The sequence below is a fragment of the Geospiza fortis genome, unplaced genomic scaffold (assembly GCF_000277835.1).
Source record: "Geospiza fortis unplaced genomic scaffold, GeoFor_1.0 scaffold408, whole genome shotgun sequence".
NCBI classification, from domain to species: domain Eukaryota; kingdom Metazoa; phylum Chordata; class Aves; order Passeriformes; family Thraupidae; genus Geospiza; species Geospiza fortis.
This window is the reverse complement of record NW_005054330.1, coordinates 3,572,265-3,595,196: the sequence shown is the minus strand read 5'-3', so window position 1 is coordinate 3,595,196 and position 22,932 is coordinate 3,572,265. Positions and strand designations below refer to the sequence as shown.

At 39.5% G+C, this 22,932-nt stretch overlaps 1 protein-coding gene across 1 annotated transcript in view; it reads right to left on the bottom strand.

Moving 5' to 3' along the window:
- The window catches only part of PPIL2 (peptidylprolyl isomerase like 2), a 69,650-nt gene that overhangs the window by 23,816 nt on the left and 22,902 nt on the right, over positions 1 to 22,932 (bottom strand). The window contains exons 8-13 of the mRNA XM_005421460.3: positions 17,416 to 17,491; positions 16,474 to 16,634; positions 14,845 to 14,920; positions 13,564 to 13,670; positions 1,886 to 1,975; positions 525 to 558 (exon numbers count right to left, since the gene is read on the bottom strand). Coding sequence (XP_005421517.2) covers positions 525 to 558; positions 1,886 to 1,975; positions 13,564 to 13,670; positions 14,845 to 14,920; positions 16,474 to 16,634; positions 17,416 to 17,491 — 544 coding nt within the window. The remainder of the gene's footprint in view (positions 1 to 524; positions 559 to 1,885; positions 1,976 to 13,563; positions 13,671 to 14,844; positions 14,921 to 16,473; positions 16,635 to 17,415; positions 17,492 to 22,932) is intronic.

The following is a 22,932-nucleotide window of genomic DNA, read 5'->3' as shown; positions in this document are numbered from 1 at the left end:
AGATCTCCACCAAGAGAGAAAGAAGAGGAGGATGAATTTTGTAGCAGCGATCCCCAGAAGTCAGAAAAAGAGCAGCTTGGGCATTACAAGGCAACTAGCTGGGAGAACAGATGGTGTCTGGCCAATCAGCAATTCTAAGGCAGGTCTCAAGTATTTCATTAACACTGAATTTGAAAGCAACTTTGCATGAATGTGTTTCTTCCTTTACTCTTTGCCCTGGAAGACCAGCTGTAAAAATCATTATAATTTTCATTTATTTATTTTCTGAAGGAAAAAGGAAACAAAAAACACAAGAATTCTGCATGGAAGAGTACCTAAGCTTTAGACTGAGAATATATTGGATGAAATTTTGAACACAGTCAACATGCTCATAAAAATATATCAAGGAAACCTCTGTTTTAAAGTAAACACAATGTCCCACTTACCATCATTTAGAGAATTTTAATTTTAAATTGTCTGGAAGTAAATATAACAACACAGTCCATGAAGTGAGAACAACTTACTTGATTCAAACTCAACCTTACCTGTTCCTGTTCCAGTCGGATCACCTCCCTGGATCTGCAGAATTAAAATTAAATCAGTGTTACATATGCATCTATGTGAAAGACATTAAATACAAGCCATAAAAGCCAATGGTGCCCAATTTTCTGTCTTCTATATTGTGTCATGTTGACAAGTCAGCAACAAGGAAACCATTACCTCTTATTTGGATCTTACTATCAGCTGGCTGTCATCCCTGACATTGCTTATCCATAAGCAGAATGGCAGTTTCATAAAAATAATAGGTCTTTTATGGGTTAACCAGATCATCCTTTTTATTATGTGCTGAGTCAGAACCTGCTTTTTAACTGATGATGCACTGCTTTACATTTTGCTACCAACCCTCCACATGATGGGAAGGCAAGAAAAAGGGGAATATGGAATATTTTTTGTATCTGAATCTGTATCCCACTCACTACCTCCAGCAGGAAAAATCCTCATGTGAAACTAGTCTTTGAGTAACAAAACAGTGTATTAATTACTGTACATGCAGGAGATACAGAAATAATAGTCTCCGCTTTAATGCCAGTGGAAGGAGCGCGACACAATCAGTTTCAAAGTAATAGCACACAAGTACAACTGTAGTTGTGAGCTTAACTATGAACTGAGATACACAGTGCTGTCAAAAGAAAAAAAGCTTTTTGTAGGATGACAGGACAGAATGTAACATCCAGTGATGTTCCTTGTGAGATGTGCTCTGCCCTCAGGATCAGGTTGTTCATTCTTCTGAAAGGAAGTTACAGGGCAGCTACAATATCCTAAGCTGCCTGGACTGTAACTCTGTAAATAAAGATCTTTGACTACCAAGGACATAGTTCAGGAACACAAGGTGCTCTTTAACTCCTTTACAAGAAAGCCTGGGTACTCAGTACTGGAGCACACTAGGAAAGGATAACCTGATAATATCCAAGTAACACAACCTGAAACAGAAATTCAGATGCTTGCTAAAGTTTCATCTGAATGGGATTTCAATGGGCCACAGTATTACTTATCCAAATTAGCACTTCCTTCTCTCTCCTTCTGTTCATTAACCACCCACTCACATCTTGGGGAAGATAACAAGAGCCAAGGCAATGACTCTTCAAGGCTTTGTCTGAAATGGCAGCAAATGCAGTGCTGAATGCAGTGATGTTCTGAGTGACAATGTTAGTCAGACAATTGTTAGTAACACCCATAAATACACATGGCATAGGTAAGGACAACCCTCATTCTGATGGTATATTTAATATACTTCTATTGCAAGTTGTCATGCATGGAATCACCTAAACCTAAGATAAGTTAAATATATGGGATATTTTGAGTATATCATATATTGTGCATTACACAGGAATTTTTTAATACTCACCACAAAATTCCGAATTGATCGGTGAAAAATTGTTCCATCGTAATAGTTCTTCTTGCACAGCTTGATGAAGTTTTCACATGTTCGGGGTGTCTGAAAGACAACAGGAAGTTTTACTTAAGCACAACCTTTAAACAATCATTGCAGTGGTTACAAAAATGGTTACTTCTCCCTTGTGCCTTACAAAGGAACAAACATGCAGGACTCGAAGAGGACAGAGGCTCTGTCTACAGGAAAAAGTCTCTAATATACCTTCTTTTAAGGTACACTGGAGAGAAACACACTGTGTTAAATAAATTAAACCCAGACCTTCCAATTAGCACTAAGAAGTGCTGAACATTAGCTCAGATAACAGGAATTCCCAGCTGACATCTTGATGGTGAACACAGGTAAGCTCAAAGACTTGCAAGTAACTGAGTTCCATCAGTGCATCACAATCCTGTTCCAAAGGGGGTTCCTAGCACTGAAAAATGGTAATTTACCAAAGAAAGAACCTGACCTCTCTGCTCCACTATTTCAAAGTGAGCACATTGAAGCTAACTGGGAGAGAAGCATTTGGTCCTCTTCACCACTTGGAAGTAACAATGGGACTGACCCAAGTCAATGGAACACAGGAAAAATAAAAACAACCCCAAATTGTTTTCAAAGCTCTAAATACAAGAAAAAGATGCCAAATATATTGCCAACTTCTAATTCACTTTTACAATGCAAATTAAAGTCACTTAGTGAATTTATGAGCCATGATATTCAAACAGTACATTCTGAAAAACTTTACTTTCCACCTAATCATCCTTCCACTGTAATTGTATGGATTATCTTCTCTGCAATACTACAATGCCTTCAGACATACAAACACAAGTACAGAAACAGCCTGTTTTCTATACTTGGACATGTTTTCCAACTCCACTGTGGATTATGTGCATAAATCTATTTCAGTTTTACAAAAGAATACAACTAACTGAGTTTTTACAGGCCTTAAAAATATCCTTATTGCTGGATGTGGTGGCAAGTAAATCCCAGCATGAGCTGCAGGGGCTGTAGGTGAGCACACCCAAGACCTGTCTTTGTGAAAGGCACCAATTCACTTTGCACTGCTGTGACATCACTCTTGGTCTGGGAGCTGCTGAGAGACAGAGACTGAGCCATGCAACCTGAAGTGACTTAAAAGCAAAAAAAAACCAAGGCCAGCCTGATTATAATAATTTAAGGATGAAATAATCTCTATCTCTTGAAAAACCAGTCCATACAAGTATTCATCCAGAACCTTACAGAGCTTCAGTTTTCTGTATTTTCTCACCTGAAACACTACCATTCTCACCCCTCTTTATTTACACTGAAATGTCTCTTAATTTTCCAAACAAACTTTACCTGTAATAATAAATTCTCTATATTGATTCCTTCTTAATTACTCTCGCCAGACGACAGTTGTCAGCTGGGCCGCAAGTGAAAAAATGAGCAAATTCTAATCTTACACCAGCCATTATTTCAGATTTCCTACAGAATTCATTACTGAGTTAAATGGTGATGGTACCATAACGGCTTTATGGTATAATGTCACCAAGACATGTACTTTGGTGGCATCCTGAGGGCAACTCATAAATAACTATATTCCATAAAATTATATCAAGCAACAGGAGGTTCTCCTACAGTTTCAATGTTTATAGTAAATGTGATTATTTTTTTTTCCTTTGAATTCAACATGTATGCTTTAAAATAATCTTAGTACTTAATCTTTCTAGATTCTAGATTCCTCTGAGGAATCACTTGCGGAGCACAGGTTTCCTTTATAAGACAATATCATAACAGCATTGATCCTAGCATTTTGCTATTAGTTATAACTTGTGGAAAATGTCAGTAAGGATAAAAATAAGTTTAAAATTCCTTTATGAATCAGAAATGGAATCAGCAGCTTTTAGCCCAAGGCACTTTATGTCATGAGAGCCAAGCCCTCTTTGGAGAGAGAGACATAGTTAATAAGTTCTCAAGGGGGAATACAGGAATCTGTAATTAATTTTTCACAAAAAATGAAACCAGGCAAAAGACTGAGTCCCCTAGGAATGGACACTAAATAATCTAAATTTGCACAAAGCTGATAACCCAAAACAGATTTCCTATTTATTTTCAAAACACAATTTGTAAAATATACATCAAAAAAACTGGCTCTAGTAATGTATTTTTTATGCAGGACCTGTGCTGACCCTTCTCTCTAAATGGATTTTTAGCTATTATACCTTTTTCCAGAAATAAGCTTTTTAAACGCAACTTCAGAAATATTTAGTATACATGCAATAGTCATTTCACTGCAAGGTTTTCTTTAAATAATTGCCACCAAATTGGTTCCCATGGTCACCTCATGCATCACAGAGATACATTTGGTAGGTAAACAGTTCCTTAGCAACATTACCACTACCTTTTATAGTGCTTTTTAGTAGACACAAATAAGAAGGTTTGCATTCAATCAGTAATAAACCCCAGTTTCAGTCATGCAGTAAATCTAGAATATCTGGCTCAGATTATCTGATTTATTCAAAGCAGTTAATGTTCTTGCCAAATCTCACACTGCCAAGCACATTTCAGGGATTTTTTAAAGCAGCATCCTGTCCAAAGCAGGAGAAAAAGGCTCAAAAGGCTCAAGGTTGATGGGGAAGGTGCAGATCCTCAGTAATGAAGTTGTGTTCTGCACTGACCACACAAACAAGGCCAATCTTTGAAGTCTTTGTTCCAGCTACAAAGACTGATGACATATAAATACACATAAACAAACCTCACTTTGTTATTTGATATAAGATCTTGTGGCAGATGTCAGACTCCCATTCTCTGAATGCAAAGCTGTCTCCTTCTGCAGAAACTTCCTGCACAGCAATTGCCTCACACCATTTCTGAAGGAGGAGGGGATGGTCAAGGCACCTGCAAATGCAGGAGGTAACGCTGGTGTCTTGTTCTCTCACCACTGACTGTGTGCTCCAGGCTCTCTTTTTAGTTCTGGCTGGTTTTGTCTTAAAGTGGCCTCAACAGCAACAGCTAATTTTTCCCTCTTTATCCTGTTTACATTAAGTAGGAAATTACTTAAATTATTTTATTCTACTGACTATGATTTAGACCTATAAGTAAGGAAGTCTAGGGAAAAATGCAACTATGTTGACTTGATCTGAAATCCACCGAGAGAAAACATGGTTTTAAATCTACTGCAATATCTTCTCAGAATGATGCAGTGACAATCCTAAAAAGAAAAATTTAAAAATTGTGGAAGGTTTTTCTGACCAAAGAGTGTGCTAGGAGAGCCTTGAGAAATCATCCTTTTCTTAGGTCAAGTTGGGACCATGTAAGTGACTGCAGTGTCTCTGTGATGTCCTTCAGCTAAAGACACTTCTCTTTCCAAATGACAAATAGTAACAAGAAAAATTTTATTTATACCAAAAATGAGTCACCTGCTCCAACTGTGCTCCCTATTTATTTTGTAGATGCCAGATAACTGTCTTTCAACTGCTGAAAATTCACACCCAAGACAAGCAGTAAAATTTTAATAAATGCTTTGAGACAGGAATTCAGAAGAGTACTTATCCCAGAAGATGCCACAAATGCTTTGCTTGGCTCACAGATATACATATTTAATGGGGCCACAGCCCAATGGTTTTCTAAGTAGGTTTAAGTCTCCATATAGCTAACACACTTAGTAGTGTGGAAACACCAGCACTCTACCAGTTACTATGCCCAGACAAATTTCAGAGTTAATGAGAGATTGCTACAAAGAATGACCCTGCAAAAATAGCAGTGACAGGAGACTGTGAAATCATTATACTCAGAGAACACTGAAGAAAGGAATATACAATTTAGAAAACCAAAGCAAAACAGAAAAGAGCCCTGAGTGCTTACTACAAACTCCTAGGATAAATGCAGATTTTATTCAAGCCAATTTCAGTTTCCATTTTGCCAGCAAGGGTGGATCCATGCCAGGTAAAATTCATCTCTCCTGCTGCATCCCGAGACCTGAAGGGTGGGACCAACCAAGCCAGGTCCCTATCTGATTTCCCAGTCTGCAGCTGTCCTTTCTCATTAGTTACAATGGTTCATTACATTTGTAAAAGTTACCTTAACTCAGAATCTCTACTGGGCAGCGAAGAGCCAAACAGGAGGAGATGAAAACCTGCAGCACTCCTGTTGCCAAGGTGCGGGAGATGGGAAAAGAGGGAAGAGCTCCTGAGTTGTTGCCATGACTGCAAGGAAAAAGGCTTTACTATGTGAAGAGCTAATCATTTCAAAATGCTCCATCCCTTGAGGATGTGCATGAACCTTGAAGGGAAATTTCACACTAAGCATTCAGAAGCTGTCATTCGCACATCTGTATGATTTTCTTGTGCTAATTCCACTTCCCTTTTATTTCTTTTTTTCTCTCTAAATTGGATGAACCGTAGTAGTGGCACTAAACTACAGAGCCTTGCTATATGCTCATTAACCCTATGTTTCAAAGCAGGAAATAATGAAAAGCTCATTCCTCTCAAATTAAAATTGCATTCTACAGCCTTCATCTTATCACACAAATGCCAGAATTCTGCTAATAAGAGGCATGAACTGGTGACGGAAATTTCTAAAGCTTCAAACAAAGCTTTCCATTTTCTTAACATAGATCTCCTTTAAAATGCAAGGTGGATTTTGCTTTGCTTTAATCCATTTATATACTTTTACATAGAGCATATTTTATCTTGTAATTGTTCATTCAGCGACTCTTCTAATGTGTGAGCCTGTAACAAGGTGATTTGGTAAGGTTTAAACTCAGTTTCCCCCCTACCTTTCAATCTGTAGTACTCAGCCTACCCATCACACAGAAAAGAATTCAGCAATAAAAGCTTGGCTTTATTTGGGCTTAGTCAGAGCTAAATGTAATAGCACAATTTCAGGAGTCACCACCTGGTGATTCAGGTGCAAGTCTCTGTTCCCTCCTCCAAGCCATGGAAAGAAATATGTAAATGTTTCAGTGTCCAATACTGTTCTGGAAGGCCATTTAAACCACCCTGTTCCACTTTGCGCCAATGAACTATGAGCACATTCCCTTTGTTTCACAAGAACAGGGACAAGAAAACCCAAAACTCCACAAAGCCCACTGCAAGAGCATGGGAAGAATTTCACTGTGGGAAGCCCATGACATTTCCCACAGGAGAAACATTTACTCCAGACCTAAACACCACTCCCTGCCAGCTCCACTTTCCTGCTAACAGTTCCCCAGTGTGAGAGAGGGACTGAGCCAGTGACAGGTGATGGTGGCAAACAACAACTGCCTGTGGTGGTTCAGTTCAAGAAAGCCACAGTTCATCTAAGGGACACAATTCTCAACTGGTTATACCACCAGCAAACGTGTTCAGGCAATTTGTGATCTGTGATCAGAAGAGCACAGTTCCAGAGAATGAGCACTGGGAGACATGAAAGCACTGGGGCACTGTGGGGTAAAACACTCAGCCAGACTCCTACTGATAATAAAAAAGAATCAGAACAAGTTAACTATGCCTTGGGAAATAGATTGCTGACTTGATAGCAAACATTTGCCTATTTTGCTACCTCAAAGCCTCCAAGTTTGCTTAGAACAAAGAGCAGAATTAATGCATTCTCATTACGCAGAAACTCACTGTAATTTAATCAGCTATTTAGCAAAGACTTCAGCAGATAGCTAAATTTCACTTTTAAAAGGCATTTCTTCCACAACACTGACGTTCATGATGTTACCGAAAACTTTTCTGAAGTCTAAGCAAGATGCTCAGCTTAGACAAGATGCCAGTAAAAAGATGACACACTTCAGTTTTAGTTCTCACATTCTTGCAAACACAGGGACAATCAATCAGTTTAGCTGAGCACAACTCAAATTAAACAAGGCATATAATTCACTCATCTAATTTGTCAATGTTAACTACTAGTTCTCCAGAGGCAGAGTCAGCCACAGCTACTACTTTTCCTCCAACTTACATTTACTGCAGTGGTAGAAAAGAAATCAATCCTCTCCCCACCTCACTGCCCCCTCCAAATCTGTCATCACACAAGGGTTAAGGAGCTTGTCAGACAGCACATTGCAGGGCTGGGTGCTGATGAGGATGGACTGGTAAGCAGGACAGCACAAGTGGGTACAGTCTAAATGAGGATGCAACTTTAATTGCTCAAGCAACCTCCAGCAGCTTAAAACTTGGGAGTAACACAGGTCCCACGGCAGCTCCCTGGCATTTCATCCATCTGCAGCTGCCTGCACATAAATTCCACCTTTTCAGAAGATGCAACCTGTAACAATTTCCACACTAGACAGAGAAGCTCTGGTAGCTGTCAACCTCCCAAGGTCACCCTGCTCTCAGAGCAGCCAAGGTACAAACAAGAAACACGTCAGAGAAAGATGAAGAGCAGCAGCTGTGTAATTCCAGAACACCCACCACATCCTCGGGTTTGGGATCACTCATGGCAGACACAGCTGCCATGGGATGGCTGCACCTCATGTCTGCATGTCAGAAATAAGGGGCACGATCCAATAACATCAATTCCCTTCCCAGATCCTGCTTGCTGGGCAGCTAGGAAGGCAGGAAGGGTCCAAATGTGCAAAATGCCTTTCCACCAATTACTCAGTGCCAAAGGCTGCCAGAAAAACACACAGACAGCCCAGGGCAGCGGGGACAGCTTCCCGGAGAGGTGGCTCAGCATATAAAGCTGTGGGAATAAGGAGGAAGGGGGGACATTCAAAAGGATGATGTTTGTCTTCCCAAGTAAACATTATGGTGATGGAGCTCAGCTTTCCTGGGGATGGCTGAACACCTGCTTGCCCTTGGGAAGTGGTGAATTAATTCCTTATTTTGCTCTGCTTGTGTGTGCAGCTCTTGCTTTACCTGTTAAACTGCCTTTACCTCAGCCCACAAGTTTTCCCCTTTTCTGATCCTCTCCCCCACCCCATGGGTCAGTGAGTGGCTGTGTGGGACTTAGTTGCTGACTGGAGTTAAACCAGGACAGGGTGTTATGCCCCCAAAGTTAAAACTATTAAAGTATCAGCTTCCAATCACTCATAACAACCTAGAAGCGACCTGTTCATCAAGATGGCTGTGCAGAGCCATCCTACTCTCAGCCCCAAAGAGCATTAGATCTGTCTGCTATTGTACCACTTGGAGGAAAAAACACACCAAGAAGTAACAACATCCTCTCTAACAAACATTTGTTAAAAACATATCCAGCTCTTCTACTGGGAAAACACAGCTTTGTTTGTTCTTAGTTTCTGTTGACAAGAACTCTCAAAGTTGAGAATTGCAGCTCCTCCTATAATGGCCTATTTTGATGAAAAAATAATAAATAAGCCATTACAACCATGCCAGGACCACTGTATTTCATACCTCCAATCCTATTACCAAATGAACAGATACTGGTAAAACATCAGGCAGTTATTTCCCAGACAGTACCAATATCATGCTGACAGAAAGCAAATAGAATGAAGGTTTAAATCAGAAAGAAAATGAGAGATTTGGGAAGACTGGAGAACCTCAACATGCCAGGAGGTCAAAGGATTTTTTCAGCAACTCACTTCTTTGCCACTGGAAATGGATAAGAAGTTTACAGGCTTCTGATCTTCAGAACAGTCCCTCACACAAAAGGAGAGGTGATTTCAAAGAACAGGGGCTGGATTACACATTTATAGATCACAGGCATATTTAACAGGTCAGAGGGCCTAAAAAGATTAAAACATCAATGTTTTTAGAGTAACAGCTTCTTTGGAAAGCTATGCCAAGACATCATCATTAAGCAGAGTTTGCCAGGCCCTAAAACCTCAAACAGCATTTGTGGAGTGTCAGATGGAGCTTTGAAATCCATCTCACATTCTTCTTTGTTTTGCCATCTTGCCCTTAAACCCTTAAGTACTAAACCTGAGAGAGAGAAGTGAATTTATAAAACCTGCCAAGGCAGCTACAGATTAGTATTTGATTACAGCTCTTGGCATGTGCTGAACCACCAGATCATCACCCCAGTGACCACCTGTAGGCAGAGGACTCACCCAGCAGAGAAGAGAGATAGAACATCAAACCACGTGTTCATCATTTTGACAGGGTCTTCTGGAGCATAACATTTACATATTTATTTATATGTATATATATGTATTTAAAAATGGCTGCTCCACCACCTACAAGGTAGAACTCCATCACTATAGTGACTAATGCAGCAGAATTCACATGGATAATATGCAGTTGTTCCCAGCAGCAACTTGATTAAAGCAACTAGAAGAACTTGAGGAGACCAGAAAAATCACAGTAAATAAAATACAAGAAATTCAGTGATATTCATTGCCTTTCATCAGTTATTTCTTTAGAATTTATGTGTTTGACATGCATGGGACTAGAACTGAAATAATAACACTTGTTGGATGTCATTAAATCTTTTGTACTTGCCAAAATTACTTCTGACAAGTAGAATTTTTGTAAATTTTTAACCAATTAATGTATACAACAAATGTTTCTTATGTGCAGCTGAACTCAGCTTCCTGGAAAACATCCCTACAAATGGCCATCTGATTAGTCCCCATCAGGAGGAACATACTGTATCTGAAGAGGAGGATTGAGAGAAAAACAAATGACCAAAAAATGCAGCAGGCACATTGCTTTTATCCCAAGAGAGAACAGTACCTTCGCTCATCTGAGGCACAAATTCAAAAGGGTGGGAGAAAATCCAGCTTATCTTCCAAAGTCTTTTTATTGCCTTTTTTCAGGTCAGTGATTGAAACCACACACCATCCTTCTAGAATCTGAGTGAAGTTTTCTGGCGCTCTGAACAAGTGATTTCAAACACTGAAATTATCTGGATTCTAGTCCTAGTTCATGCTCTTTCTGAATCTTGTCACAAAGTAACTGATGACTTCAATCACACTGCAACACTGATTTCCTGCCCTGGATCAATACAAAACATTTCCTGATTAGGTTTTTGGTGCTAGGAAGAATTTCATCACTATCAATCTCATTGACTGGCACCTTAAAGTACCAGTATATGAAGAACCCTGTACTTATTTTTAAACAAAGGTTTCCACATGCACATATAGACTGAGCTACAAACAATCCATACTGGCAAACAGCTCACAAAAATGGGAAAGAAAGGAAAGAACTGTGAAGGGACAGGGAGTGAGCACCCAAGGAGAGTGTTGAAGGCAATAGATACTGGGCAGATTTCAGAAGCAGTGCAGAGCACTGACAGCACAACTGCAAGAACATTTTGCTTAAATACAGACAAGAGGCATGAAAATCCAATTGAAGACTCAGTACACATATCATCTAAGGGAGCAAGTATGTCACTTGCTGCTCTCTATTTTAGTGAGGACATTTCACCTCAAAGTATGTATTGAAACCTAAACCAAAAGGCTATTTTAGAATGTAATGTAAATGTTGCAAATCCTACCTCCGGACACAGGTATTTATCTGTCATATTTATATAGCAACTTCATCCTCAAGCTTCCTTAAACATTTCACAATCATATATTTGCACTACTGCGAAATTATGATCACTGCCAGGGTGGCTTCCATAATGATATGCACAGGATATCCCTCAGCAATTAAAAAAACCCTGTGCAGTTTAATTTGAGAGAGCATTATGGTACAATCCTGCTCCCCCTGACTGCAATCAAGGACCTTACCCACACTATACACTTTGACAGGAAAACCAAATTCTGTATATAAACCAGCTCCAATTAGCTTCCAGGAATGGTTCAGCCTGTGCACTGGATAAGGCAGAAAAAGCTGATAAAAACTTGGCATATGATTAATTAAGACTATTGCCACACATATTCACAAGCAGGATGAACTGGAAGTGCTTAACAACACTTAGATTTTTTTGATCTTTGCAGTCTCAATAGACTCATTGTAGCTGATTTATCTATATGTTTGTGACCTATGTATGTGCTATATGTTTGCAAGATGTTTGCTCTGTCTGCACTGAGCTGACCTCAGTGTGATTCAGGAAAACCGAAGTTAGAAGCACAAACTCCTTATTTAGTAAAGGGAGAAAAACAAGTGCCTCCAGGAAAGAGCTGATTTCACAGGCCTGGGATGATGACCTAAGGTGGATGTTGTGAAAACCCCCCTACAGCAGCAAGCTTTTCTTATTTATTCTAAATATATATCTTTTTCCTCTCTGCAGCGCCAAAGGTCTGCTAAATTCACACAGATTTAATCGACACAAGGAACAGATGGCTGGAGGCCAGCACTGGAGCATGTCTGGTTGTGTAAAACTGCACACACTTCCAGGGTGTACATGAAGAAGCTTTGTGTGTGAAAGGTGGATGAATAGGAATTCATCTGGAAAAAAAGGAAACATAATGGATATCATACAGAAAGTTTAATAATGAGCAATTGAGCCTGGGTCCTCAGGACTGAGTGACACTGGTCACACATGTGGCCAAAAAGCCCACGCTGATAAGAATAGCTGCAGTCAGCCTGCTTTAGCCAGGAGCCAGTTTGAGAACATATGGCAAAACAAATGATTCAATGCAATCTGCTTGTTCTGCTGCTTCCCCTAAATATTGCTGTACTCACATCCTCTGCTTTTTGCCTTATTACAGTGTTACTATTTCATAGCATGGAAAACACCTGTAGGGATAACAGAGACCTACAGAGTTACTAACAGGATACACTGCTGTGGAGATTCTCATGCTGTTTGCATAGATCAGCCTGAGATGTTTACACATATCTCACTTTTTACTGATGTGGGAGAAAGGAAGAGAAGGGAAAGCCAGGAGACTTATGCTGTATGCTCCTTTTTCTTCATTGGACACAAAAATGGATGCACTCTCCCAGTACATCTGGATTTCACACCAGACACCCCAGCTCCTACCCAGCACCACTGCCTTTATGCTTTGTGAGGGTCACAAGAAACAGAAGTTTTACCACGTAAACCCCTATTCACATCCTTCAACTTTTTAAAATACCAATTTTCAGGCCTATAATACCCCGAGACAAAAACCTCAGTAAACCATCAAAGCTTTGAAAACCTTTTTCCTTTTGTAGCAGTGGCTGTACAAATAAACAAGCAAACACACTACCCAAGCAGTGACGTCTGAGACATCACTGTAGCCACAACTCATTCATCTATCAGAAGTCTTGCCATGTTTATTATTTTAAGAGCCACTGATTTCCCCCAGAATCTGACTGTATAGACTATAAAAAACTCCAGACTGTTGTTCTTTAAAATCAGCTTCTCTTAATGGCAAAGGGAATGTGCTTGAAAACTTGAACTTTAAGAATTGGAACAACAGGAAGTAAAAACATATTCTAAGGTTTTCATATAGGTTTGTTCTATAAAGCTTAGGCTTTAGAAACAAATCTAACCATTTCTGGGGATCTTAACTACATGGACTCAGACTGACAGACTGCTCCTGGTTTCAGTGAGGTTCTTTTCCTGGTTCTGTCAGTAAGCTGCTGCGTAACCTTGGATTATTCCATTTTCACCGTGCTCTGCCTTCTCTTTTCTGTCTTCCTTCCTGGTCATTTTTTGGGTCATTAATCGTGACCCTTTGCAGTTCTAAACATGTACCTTGGCATATTGTAGGCAGTCCACTAAAATGATGGGACTTCTCACAGAGAACACTTAGATATAGAGTGTGTGTACATATATATACATATATATAAACATTTCCACTGCCAGCTCCAATTTGGGTTGTTATCTACAGAAATTCATCTTGTGGGGCACAGTACCATGTCACAGTGCAGCTCCAAGTTGAGGTCTCCTTTATTAGTGTGAAGTCGCACATATCCCTTCTTCTTCACATACTGGTATCTCACAACATCTTCTTCAATAGCAGCTACATCAGAGCAAAAGACAGTAATTAGCTCTCTGTAAACTTGCTCATTGATCCTTAAACAATTCATAGAACCTACTGTCTGACCTTTTCTCCCGTGGTACTGGGTCCTGAGGGATCCTACTCTGCAATTCATCTATGATAACCTTGCACTAATCTCTGTGCAAAACACTTTCCATTATAGTAAACCACCAACTCTTTGAGAACCAACCAAATAATGTATATTTTAAATCCCAGAAGCATTCAGTATTACAAACTATAATTTTGAAGCAATGCCTACCAACCACAAATATTACTTTGAACCCAAATTGCTTCTTGTCAATCCTGGAAGCCAAGCAGGTAGTCATCAGTCAACCACAAACTGCTGACATACAGAGACCTACCCAGTTCTGAAAATAACTGAAGCTGTTACTGGGGACATTACTAGTAAGTCAAACCAAAGGATCAATCTATGATGTTTCCATTCCCATTTTGTCAAAATGTCCAATTAGTCAGATCTTTTCTGTACTCAGTCACCTCCAAATCACTGTAACTTACCAAGTAAAGGATCTGAATTTAGTAAACATAGTTCTAGCAATGTGTTCAATCTTTGCCTAAGTATTTGCCATCTAAATTTTAGTGCTCAACTTTCTCAACTGGAAATACTAAGGACTCAACTATTTAATCAATATCCAAATGAAATAAATTTTATACATTTGTGTTTAGGCTGGAGAATAAAAGGAAAACTTTACTGTATTAAAATGTATTTTTGTGTGAAAAACAGTAAACTAAAAGTTACCATCACAAAACTTGCTGTTGTTCTAACTAATACTGGAGTAGGCCAAAAAGGTGGGCAAGGTTTTGTATGGTATCTGAGGAGAGATTATACTTCATTCCTAACTTAGAAAAGGGGATATGTCAATTTGTCATCCCTGGCCATAGAAAATGTCTCATTAATTTTGATTCAAAAGAAGTAACTGTCATTCAAATCCAAACCTTGGTCATAATTGCTCCAGTATTTTCAGAACAACATCACTGGAAAGTAAGGATATATCTGGTCAGGGAATACATTTCCATGGCATCAGCACTGACCAATTAACAATGCATTCTTTCAGTCCTCATAAATGTATGTGTGCTAAGGAGCACACTTTGAAACTCAGAAATAAAGAAATGGTTTGCAGGTAGGAAGTTCTGGTACCTGCTTCGTGGGTAGTTTCAGGCACCATTGCAGTGGAGGTGAAGGAAGCACTTACAGCTCCAGTGGAATAGTGAGCCTGTTTGCAGAGGAAAAAGCAAGAGAAAAAAACATTAGATCTTAGAATTTATCTACCAAAGATACTATATAAGCATTAGAAACACACAAATGCCATCCTTCTGAAGATCTTTCTGCTCTAGCTCCTACTGAAGGAAACAAATACCCAGTGCAGTGATAATTCTCCATCTGTTGCCCACATTTGCTCTGATGAAACTGTAGTTAAGGCTGCTTATGCACTGAGCCAAAGGGGCTTTAGTGCTTCCAGTGCAGTTTAGTACATCACTATGCAGGGATTCTATTATCACCATTTATTTGTATGTCCATGGGTACAGACAGGCAAGAGTACTTCTGCCAAGACATCTGTAGAAGTCTCCAGTGCTGCTGAGAGGAAGGAAAATCCAGTGAACCACAGAGATACTGTAGGGGAGAGCAAACCAGCCCCTCCCACAGCTAGCCCTGCTGTGTGCAGAGGCACCATCCCATGGTTCCCAAGGTCTATTTTGAGCTCTGTAATTCTGCGGAAGGGAAATGTTAACGTCACACACGGATTTTGTAGTAAATTACAAAGATCTAATAAACCCAGAGACATGTTTAGCAGTTCCAGGGAAATGCCTGTAAAGAGTCCATCCAGGTCATTGCTCATTCCCTAAGGTTTCACTGCATTCTAAGCAAGTTTACAGCTATGCCCACCCACGTCATAAGCTGACAATCCAACCCCCCAACATGTGTAGGGCTCATCCTTATCTCTGTCCTCTTTTTTCTTCTCCTTACTTTTTTTTTTTTAATTTATTTATTTTAACACTGCAACGTCCCAAAAAAGAGGGCATTTGTGATCTACTCCTTGGTCACATACACTCCCCAATCTGTCTCTAAGCCCTCTCATTAAAAACTGTATGCTGCACTGCTGTTAGTTTTCATGTAAGTGTAATCAAAGCAAGTAGGCACACACATCCCAGAATTATTAAAGGACAGAAGAATACTCTCTCTTGCCCATTTGAAACAGGCTTTGATGTAGGAAATCTGGATGCAGATGGATTGTTTCTCTTGACAACCATGAACATGCACCTGGAAGAACATCCTTTGAAATATTCCACTGAACCCTGCATTCCAGTGGAAAAAGAAAATGGAGGAGCAGCTGTGGATGATTTATATATTTGTCCACACCAGAAATTATTCACTTGCATTCCCCTTAAGGTGTGCTCTCTCTGCCAATAAATGCAGGAAGCAATGATAAACAAACTCAAAGTGAGACATTATAACCTGGGAAAAAGTTTCTGCCAACACATACATAACCACATCAGAAGGATTCTTCCTTCTCATTGTGATTCAGTTCTCAAATGTTTAGGTTCATTTGCAATGATTTAACAAATAGAAACTCACTGACACATACTATGCAAGTCTAAGGAATCCTGATATGATTCTCATTTTCTCATCTATGACAAATTTCTGTGTGAGAGGAAACAGAAGGAGCAGTGTTTGTTTACACTGCAATACGGCCTCTAAGAAGAAAAACAACTATTACCATTCTTGAAGAAGTCAATCAGTACCAAACTACAAATTAAGTCAACTTACTGCATTCAGCTTATCCACTTTCTTCTTTTCAGGAGCCTTCATAGTAGCTGCTAAAATATCATCACCTTTGAATTCCTTATAAAGCTCCAGTAAAGTCTCTCGGGTCTCTGTATTTGTATTTTTCAAATAGTAAGATGGATCTAATTTTGCTTTTTCTTCATCTAGGTAAGAAAAGTTAAATCACTCAGAATTAAAAGAAACATTGTATTTTGTTCTCCTTCAGTTTATTACATAACTAATTACACAAAAATTTTACAGCTATTAATGCTACTTTTTAAAAAATAAAAATGTTTAGCAAATATATCTAGTCCTCCAGACCCAGTGACAAATAGCAATGCATAACACTATTGACAGTGTAACCCAAAATACAGCACAATAAATGCCAACACGACGTACAAGAAAAAAGAATCAAGCCAACTATCGTGAAAATTTATTTGAAACCACTACAAATCATCTAAGTCCATTCAAGTCTTGTAAAATTTTTACAGAACAATCAAGACAAAATACAGTTGGGTACAATATAAACTTCTGTCCTTCATCTCCTCACTGAATGGCCAGGCTTGTGATACAAAAATCCCAGGATCAGATATTTAATGTGACAGTAGGGGAAGAATGTTGCTGGACTGGAATGTGGAATTTGATTTAGTTAATAATTTAATATTTAATTTTTACAAGTTTCACTTGTCCTCTGTCTTGGTATGCTTATTATTTGCTGGATATTAGATATTCCATATCTGAGATAATACTCACTTATTCTGATTGGGTAAATAGAAAAGGATGCTTGATTGCACAACAATAGATTAAAAAAACCCAAAACCCAGATATGAGCATAATAAGCTAACCACTGAGAGATGTCCTTCCAGAAAACTGAGACAATCCACAGAATCATCTTCAGATTTTCCATGTTTGTGTTTTCTCAGCCTACCTTCAATTCATCCTTACCTGGATCAATTACTTTTATGTTGTTCTTAACATGAAAGAAGTTTGAGACATTGAACTTATCCAGGTTTGTTGGATCCTGAAAATAAAAATAATTTTAAAAACTATCATCAGAGACCTTGGTAGGCACATATTCCAAGCAACAGACGAGACCAAAGGGCAGACATCATAATAAATAAACAGGGAGACAGAGTAACTTCCATACTCCCCAAACCACAGAAAGATGAAATAAATATAAAGCAATCAACCCCAACCAACATCAGCAAAGAGTCAGTTCAGACTCCTTAGGGATCTGGAATTCAGTTCCAAACATAATATTACACATATATCACCTACAGAAGTTACTACCAGAACTCAGCTGAGTCTCCCCTGTCCTAGAGAAGCAAGAACAATGCAATCCCCTGGTTCCTTCCTTTGTTCTGAGCTTTGGTCTAAGATCTATGCAAAAGCACATCAGCTATCTCCTGCTATTTACAATCCTAGGCCTGATTTGCACATGCTCTGTGAACTTTTGTAATGCATCTCAAAACAAAAATAAAACCTCAGAGCAAGTCTCTGCAGTAAGAACTGTGCTGACAGTTGTTTTTTTACTAGTGCTTACAGAATTATGTTTAAAAATGATGAAAAAAAAAGAAAAAAGCTGTTATGAAAATTCAATTTAGTGACCACTGGAGGAAAATAGCAAAAACACACAGTCCATTAACTGTGATCCTTTATGCTATCTCTAGGCAACTTTCTGCAGAACTCTGACCTTTTGTTAGAGAGAGTAGGACAAGGAATGCCTACTGGTGATCTAGGTTACTTCAAACTATTATTAAACAGTCTTTAATCCTCTCTTTACAATGACTTCAAGGCTTTCTCCTCAAGCTCCTCTGCAGCAGAAAGGTCAAAACATCAGCCCAGGACACTCAGTACCTAATGGAAAGTCTATCTTACAGAAAACAATTCAAACTTTAAAATACCAAACGAACAAAATAATATGCAATAGTTTCTAGTTCAGGATAAAAATAATGCAACATATGATGCAAAAAACTATGACCTAACATGAATACTATTAAATGTATTATCCTAAAAATGTAACAAAGCTTCTCATACCACCATGGTTTATAAAAAGTTTGACAATTTCATCTCTGCCAGAAGTAATGCTTAATACAAGCAGAGCTGCCAGCTCCATAATTTATAAAACTATCTAATTATGCCTTTCATTCATCCCTGAAATGGTATGCTTCCACCAGAGAGAGCATTTTTAGTTTTATTGCTGGTAGTAAAACCAAAACACATTTATGAAATCAAGCTGTGTGATTCTGCACTTTAATGGGACCTCCTGGCTTTCTGCTGTCCCCTTTCCTAATCACCAGATAACAATTTTCTATTGTTTCCTGTCCCACCAATAGATCTTCACTGAGACAAAAAAACTGCCCCAAAATATTACGTCTTTAGGATTTTGCTTTAGAAACAGACAATCTTTGAATAAAACTACTAAAACCCAGGAAATTTGGATCTGATTTTAGCCATTTTTATTTCCACTGACACCAGCATGCAGGTGTATTTACTATTTATTACCTTATATACATATTTATATATGTCAATAGAGATGATTTTGGGCCCTGCTTTCTGAAAGTCAACAAGATACACAGAGAAAGTCTGGAGAAAGAACTTTGTGTGTTTTTCACAGGACATTTTCACTCTGAAATACTCTGCAGCAATCATGAGCTGCAGCTTTCCAAGACAGCAATCACTGCTCTGCACATAAATGTACTACCTCAAAAGGTCAAGGGAGGAAGGACTGCTTACCCTTTCAGGAAAGGTAAAAAATATCTGTGTATAAATATTAATAGAGATAACAGATTTATAGAAACCCATGTCTGCAGTTCATGGCAAAGCTGAAGGGCAAGACTGACTCCTGAAAACAATTTTTTCATGGACAGGAGGGAAGGTAGCAGTAAAAATGAAACAGAAAACAACTTCATGATGTTCCTCTAAATAAAGTGCCTTCATTTATTGACTTATTGATTGTTTAAAAATAAATAAAGGACATTGCAACTGCCAGTGCCTTACAAAACCCAGGGCCTTGTGCTCAGGGTACCACAAATCAGATTAGTTCACACTGTTTAACAGCCATAGTCCATTCAAACATCTATGTGGCTTAACCAGCCTAATCACAGGCATTGAGCAACTCCAGCAAAATGTTTACAGCCTCTTTCCTTGCAGGGGATTTCTCAGGGCTCTCCAAACCACCACCAGCCCCCTCTTTGGCAGTGCACCTACTATCATGTGCAGGACAGCAGAGGCCACAGGGCAGCTTCCTCTCCTTGCAGACCAGCTGTCCAGCTGCCCTCTGGGAGATCTGAGCTCAAAACCCCAGAACTGTGACCCAGCTCCTCTGCACAACGTCCTTCCATCACAGCCACGTGCACCATCTGTTCCAATGGAAACCTTGACAAAGGTTTGGTTTACAGAGCTGTCCCTTGTATTCCTGATTCTGCAAAGCAAGAGTTTCACCACAGTTTGAGAAGAGGGACAACCCACACTCCTACCCCAAAAGAGATTTCCCTCTGTCAGCAGAATAACCCCTCAAAAATAGCTCCTCAAATGAAAATTTGAATGTCATCTTGCACAGGATACCGAGGACATGTTTATTCCTCCCTCTAAAATACAGCACCTTGATATACTAAGAGAAGTTCAATTAGAATTAATTTGATTAGAATTAGTGTGAATCTGAATTAGCATACTGTGAAAGTACTGCAGTGAATACTAAGTCAAACACAAGACACCAGTTGCTTTTACCTGCCCCCAAGAGGAGAAACACATCTGACAAGTCCAACCTGTGCTGCAGAAGACACAAACCATTTCCTTACTGGTCGTACTGAGTCCTACAACACGAGATATACAGTTTTTAAAGGTAAGGCTATGAAAACTTCTAAAGTTTGTAAGTCTTTAGACATCACTTCAGGAAGAAAACTGTCTAAACACTAATAATCAGCCTGCCAAGCTCCTCTCATTGCATCCATGACAGTTACTGGGCACAGAATCAGAGCAGTCCAAACAAGATGCCACAGAGATGGGCAGACAGACACATTCGCATTGTCAAAGCCTCAAGCTCTAATGAATTAATTGCCTCTCCTGGTCACAGAGAAAGGCTGGACTCATGGGGATGTTCCCAATCCTGTTAAGATTAAGACCTGGAGCCCAAAGACCTAAGAAGTAAGTTCTGTGTAAGTGCTCAGAAATCAGAAAGGAAGATGAACCATGGCCTACTTTTGTTTGTCTTAGCATGCTTAAAAATACATACACAAAACACCATGGCTGGCAGTCTCAGGGTTTTTCTTATTAAGGTTACAAACCATAAACTTAAGTTTAGTAAATTACTAGCACAGATATAGACTTCAAAGGGTTACTAACTATCATCACTATTAAAAAATCTCATATTTAGTGTTTTCCTGAAAGCTGAGCACTGAAAACCGGTAATCTAGAGTTTTATTCCACTTGTTTTTTTCCAGTTATTTTCTGGTTTTACCTACCTAGGGAAACAGCTTGAACTCTGTTACTCTTATGCACCACATACAAGCCCCCAAAAAGCAGGTTAAAATAAGCAGGTTTAGACTGTGTGATTTCTTTGAGTCCTGATTTCTCTGACCATTTGGTTGGCCATGCTGCATCCCTAATTATGCTCAGGACTGTCAGCCTCATATGCTGACCATGCCCCACTTCTTTACCCACTACTCTGCACCTCCATCAGTGCAGGATTCTTCCTCACAGAGACCTCACTCACAACCGTGAGGAAATCTGCTCTGACCTTCTGGCACACAAAGAGCAAATGAGGAATAGCTGAGGAGTGAAATATCAATTAACAGTGTGCAGCTCAGCTATCTCCAGCTCCACTCATTAGCTGTGCTTCCTGCCATAAATGTCAGTGGTGTTGAACAGCTTGTAGGGAGCCATGTCTTGTCCACAGCTGATTAGGTTCTATAGAAACAATAAAACTGACAGAAGGAAGCACATAACACTATGAGGCTTTTTTCCCCTTTAACAGCAGCAAACCTGTTAGCATTTACCCAGACTTGGTGTTTTCTTCTCTTCCCACCTCCATTCCTGCAGTGCAAAGATGCATTTGTTAGCCTGCATCTACCAGGGAAGGCTTTCTGCAGGCTGCCAGCAGAGCACTGTGCCTGCTACCCCTGGCACAGCAGGGCAGGGCCTTCATTGCAATTCCTTAGGCAAGGAGGAACCCCCAGATGTGCCTCTGCGTCACCTGCAGCACTGCCACTGAGCACAGCCACATTTCTCATTAAATCCCCTGCCAGCACACAGCTCAGCAACAGCTTCAAAGAGTTTCCAGAGCAGGAGTAATTTCTGCTGTATCCTCACAAATGGAAGTTTGTCTCTTGTTTGTGAACAGAGCCACAGTGGAGGATGACAAACTGACAGGGTGCTATCAAATGGGATGTGAAAGCTGCATATTTCAGCACCCTTACTCTGCTCTCCTCAGGACCTCTCACGCTCACTGGGATGGGAAGTCCACTACTGTGCCCAGCAAAGCACTACCTGACCCTGCTCCTCTCTCCACCTTGAGCTGGAGCAGACACTTGCTTCAGCCTGCCTGGTCTCATAAGGGGGAATTCAGATGACAGGTATTTATGTGTTTGCATTAAGTTCCACATCCTTACACAAAGAATAATTTGCATAATATAGGATTGGAACACACATGGAACTTGCCTTCACACTAATTAATAATAATTTCTACCAGATTTTGACATAAACATTTAACAGTAGACATTGAGCTGTAAATCCCCCAAAAATTTAATTGGAAGATAATCTCAAATTAGGTTAAACATTTAGAATGAATACTAGCTGAAAATCTGTAAAACATAGGACTGGAAGAATTACCTAGATCTGAATTGAGGTCTAATGCACTATTATTTCAAAAGCTGTGCTCAATCCAATCTCTAAACCAACTGCAAAATGGTGAAATCAATTCAAATGGTGAAACCAACTGAAATGGTGAGCAGCAATGTAGCAGAATGGCAGGCAGAAGAGGGAGGTAAGAACACTGCAAACAAGTGTCGACAATATCAGCTTTTCCATGACAGACACCCTGTCCCCCAGATCTCCAAGATCTTTACATCCTGCCTTACTCATTAAGAGTAACTAATTAATCTTACAATACTTGAGTTGTCTGTCAGCTGGGAACACATTCATGACATTTTCAAGGGATGCTGAGTTAGGCTGAGCTGATCATCATCATCAAGGAAAAGAATGTAAGTGAGTTTAAAGTTGAGAAACATAGACAACATACAACAGCAAATCCCATTTAAAAGAGACATTAACTAGTACAGCTGGGAGAAAAATTATCTGAAATATAAGGACAGAGAAACTTTGAAAAATATAAGACCTGCACAGCAGAAGATGGAAAACTTGAGTTTGTAGCAAGATCACAAAGCTAAGCCAAGAAAATTTAAAATTTAGCGTAAAGAGCTACAGTCTAAAAACCCAGTCATACCAGGAGTGCTGTATCTAGGG